We start from the raw sequence: 3,519 nt of genomic DNA on the forward strand, positions 1-3,519 counted from the left end.
TTGTCTTTTGTTGTTTTTATTTTATTTTTTTTATCTTTTTTGTTTTTTATTTTTTTATTTCCTTTTCTTTCTTCTTGTTTTCTTTCTTTTTGTCTCCGTCTTTTGTTGTTTTTTTTATTTTTTTTTTCTCCTTTTTATTTCTCTTTCGTTGTCTTTTGTCGCTTGCTTTCTCTTTTTTATTTTTTTATTTCTTTTTCTTTGTCTCCTTTGTCTGTCTCCTGTCTCCTTGTTTGCTCTTTGTTTTGTTGTTTCTCTTCTGCACTCTTGTTTGTTTTTCTTTTGTTTTGTTTTTCCTTTGTTTTGTTTTGTTTTGTTTTTGTTTTGTTTTTTTTATTTGTATGCTTGTGTGTTTCTCTATCTATATTCGTTTCTGTGTATATATTTGTTTCTCTGTTTGCTGCTCGCCGTCTGTCTCCGCTGATACCGCACAGCAGCAGCAGCAGCAGCAGCAGCAGCAGCAGCAAGCAGAACAGCAGCAGCAGCAGCACCACCACGTAACATGAACGTTAGCGACGACAGCATTAGCAGCAGCAGGAGAACCCGCACGTTGTTGTATTCTTCCTGCTGCTGCTGCTGCTGCTGTTGCTGCTGCTGCTGCTGTTGCTGCTGCTGCTGCTGCTGCTGCTGCTGNGCTGCTGCTGCTGTTGCTGCTGCTGCTGCTGTTGCTGCTGCTGCTGCTGCTGCTGCTGCTGCTGTTGCAGTTTGCTGCTGGAGACAAACCCTGCAGCAATCCTCGCCCGCATAAACCTCCAAGGAGACACCCAGGGGGCCCAGGAGACAGCTGCTTCTCTCAATCAAGTCAGTTTCTCTCTCTCTTTATCTGTCTCCTTTCTCTCTCCTTTCTGTCTCCTTTTTATCTCCTTTCTGTCTCCTTTCTGTCTCCTTTCTGTCTCCTTTCTCTCTCTGTCTGTATATGCTTGTGTGTGTGTGTTTTTTTTTTGTTTGTTTGTTGCTGCTTTTGTCTATAAAGTGTTATAAAGATAAACATATTGCTTTGTTTGTCTCTGTTTGTCTCCGCCCCTCTCTGTTTTCCCTCTGTCTGCTGTGTATGCACAAGAGCCAGCGGCATTCAGGTGTATATGCAGCTACGTTCAGGTGTACAGGCAGCTAGCTAGCTAGCTAGCTAGCTACAACCAGGTGTACGTACACCTGACGTTTTCTGTCTCTTCTTCTTTCCTCTGCAGGCAATAAGCCAAGCTAAAGACAGCATCATTAAAAGCCTCCTCAGCGGGGCCTCTTAAATTCCTAACTAGCTAGCTAGCTAGCTAGCTNCTAGCTAGCTAGCTAGCTAGCTGGGCACCTAGTCAGCGAGCTGGCGACCTGTAGACGCTAGCTCGCCCTGTACACGACTATCCCGCTGGCTAGCCAAGCAGCTAGCTAGCCAGCTATTCAAATAGCTAGCTAGCTAGCCATACAACTAGCCAGCTAGCTAGCTAGCTAGCTAGCTAGCTCAGCATACAGCCAGCCACAGCGGCGCTGCTGCTCTGGAGTCCATCATGTAGGCTCGTGAGGGCCAGGCCAAGGCATCTGCAAGCAGCTGCACCTGCTGCTGCTGCTTGGGCGGCGGCTGCTGCTGCTGCTGCTGCTGCTGCTGCACTGTCAGCTGAGCTACACGTCTATGTGCTTCTTCTTCTGCTGCCTGGAGGCAGGACTGGTCTCTCCACCTGCAGCAAACAGAGACGCTGCGCTTACTCTCAGAATAGCAGCAACACACAGCGTTGCTGCTGCTGCTGCAGCAGGTCGTGTTGCTGCTGCAGCGCACTGACAGCAGCAGCTGCTACATACACACGTAGAAGGAGCAAGTAGAGGCAGGCGCACACACACAGCAGCAACAGCAGCAACAATAGAAGCAGCAGCAGCAGCAACAGCAACAGCAGCAGCAACAGCAGCAGCAGCAGCAGAGCTTGCCTTTCGATTAGCAGTATAGTGCCGAGGTTATCCCCCAGCTCAGCTGCTGCAGCAGGAGAAGCAGCAGCAGCAGCAGCAGCAGTTCGGTGATCTGCTGGCGGCTGCGCCAGCACCTGCAGCGAGAGGAAGCCCTCCCTTGTCTTTAGGAAATTCTGCCATGCTGCAGCAACACAAACAGCAGCAGCAGCAGCAGCAGCAGCGTGAACAGCAGTAGATGCAGCGACGGCAACACAAACAGCAGCAGCAGCTGCTGCAGCTGCGGCTGCAGCAACGTATCTAGCATCAGCTGCAGCAGCAGGTGGAACTGCAACAGCAACAAAACTCCTGCTGATGCAGCAGCAAAACTGCTGCAGCAGCAGCAGCACCTCCTGCTGCAGCAGCAGCAGCAGCTGCTGCTGCTGCTGCTGGGTGCAGCAGCAGGCTGCGGCTGTCTTACCTTCTACTTCTGGGGGTTTAAATATCTGCGGGTTTCCATATGGGCTGTATCTGCTTCTTGGTTTGCTGCTGCTGCTGCTGCTGCTGCTGCTGGTACTGATAGTGGTCGAGGCTTCTGCTGGGCATAGCCGCACAGCAGCAGCAGTAGCAGCCTCTTCTGCTGCTGCTGCTGTTGCTGCATGCGCTTGCCAGCCCGCCGTCAGCCCCGCAGCAGCTGCAGCAATAGACCCAAAGACAGCCATCCACTTCGGGCGGGGTTCTCCTCTGTGGCGGCCTCGTACGCCGCTGAAAAAACGCTGCTGCTGCTGCTGCTGCTGCTGCTGTTGCTGCTGCTGCTGCTGCTGCAGCTGCTGTGTATATGGGTTTGTTAAGAAACCCACAGAGCCGCTCATATGTCCTGCAGCAGCAAGACGGATGGCGCCACGACGAGCCACCGCTGCAGCAGCAGCTGCTGCTGCGGGGAAGAGCGGAATCATCGAGAGGCTGTTGCTTCTGCTGCTGCTGCTGCTGCTGCTATGCTGTGGCGCTGCTGCTGCTTAAGGCTGCTGCTGCTGCAGTTTACTCTGTTGTTGGGGGCCTGCACCAACCCTTGTACTCGGAGCTGTCTGTACACCGCGCAGTTTCTGCTGCGGCAAGTTGTGTCGATACCGCTTTGGCGGTTGCTGCTGCTGCTGCTGCTGCTGCTGTTGTTGCTGCTGCTGCTGCTGCGCTTGTTTCCTTCTGGTGTGTTGAATGCAAAAAGAAAGAAAGTAAAAGAAGAAATAGATGAATTCGTTTTTCAAAGAAATGATGAACATCGGTAGGGGCCTGCAGCAGCCAGTTAGCTGCTGCANTAGATGAATTCGTTTTTCAAAGAAATGATGAACATCGGTAGGGGCCTGCAGCAGCCAGTTAGCTGCTGCAGCAGCAGCAGCAGCAGCAGCAGCAGCAGCACCGCTGGGCCTCAGCGGTAGCCGCAGCAGCAGCTGCAGCAGCAGCGGAATTGTAGGTTTAGCTTTTTCTCTTGTTTTTGTATTTAAATTCAAATAAATAAATTTCAGTAGTAGAAATGGGGTGTCTGGACACTGCGGTGGGGAGAATGAACATATACAGCTAAGCCGCAGTCTTGCTGCTGCTGCAACCCCACAGATGTCCAGCAGCCGCCTTATTCCCCCATTGCAGACACAAAGACAGCAG

At 51.5% G+C, this 3,519-nt stretch overlaps 1 protein-coding gene across 1 annotated transcript; it reads right to left on the minus strand.

Moving 5' to 3' along the window:
- Positions 1–354: 354 nt before the first annotated feature.
- EMH_0038390 (uncharacterized protein) lies at positions 355–2,819 on the minus strand (the record flags this gene model as incomplete). Its single annotated transcript, XM_013495287.1, is given in 6 exon segments — positions 355–628; positions 632–721; positions 1,150–1,178; positions 1,460–1,664; positions 1,867–2,068; positions 2,345–2,819. Coding segments are annotated over 6 exon segments (1,275 nt in total).
- Between the last annotated feature and the right edge of the window lie 700 nt (positions 2,820–3,519).

This window comes from Eimeria mitis, genomic scaffold, assembly GCF_000499745.2.
Source record: "Eimeria mitis Houghton genomic scaffold, Emh_scaff1504, whole genome shotgun sequence".
In the NCBI taxonomy this organism is placed as follows: domain Eukaryota; phylum Apicomplexa; class Conoidasida; order Eucoccidiorida; family Eimeriidae; genus Eimeria; species Eimeria mitis.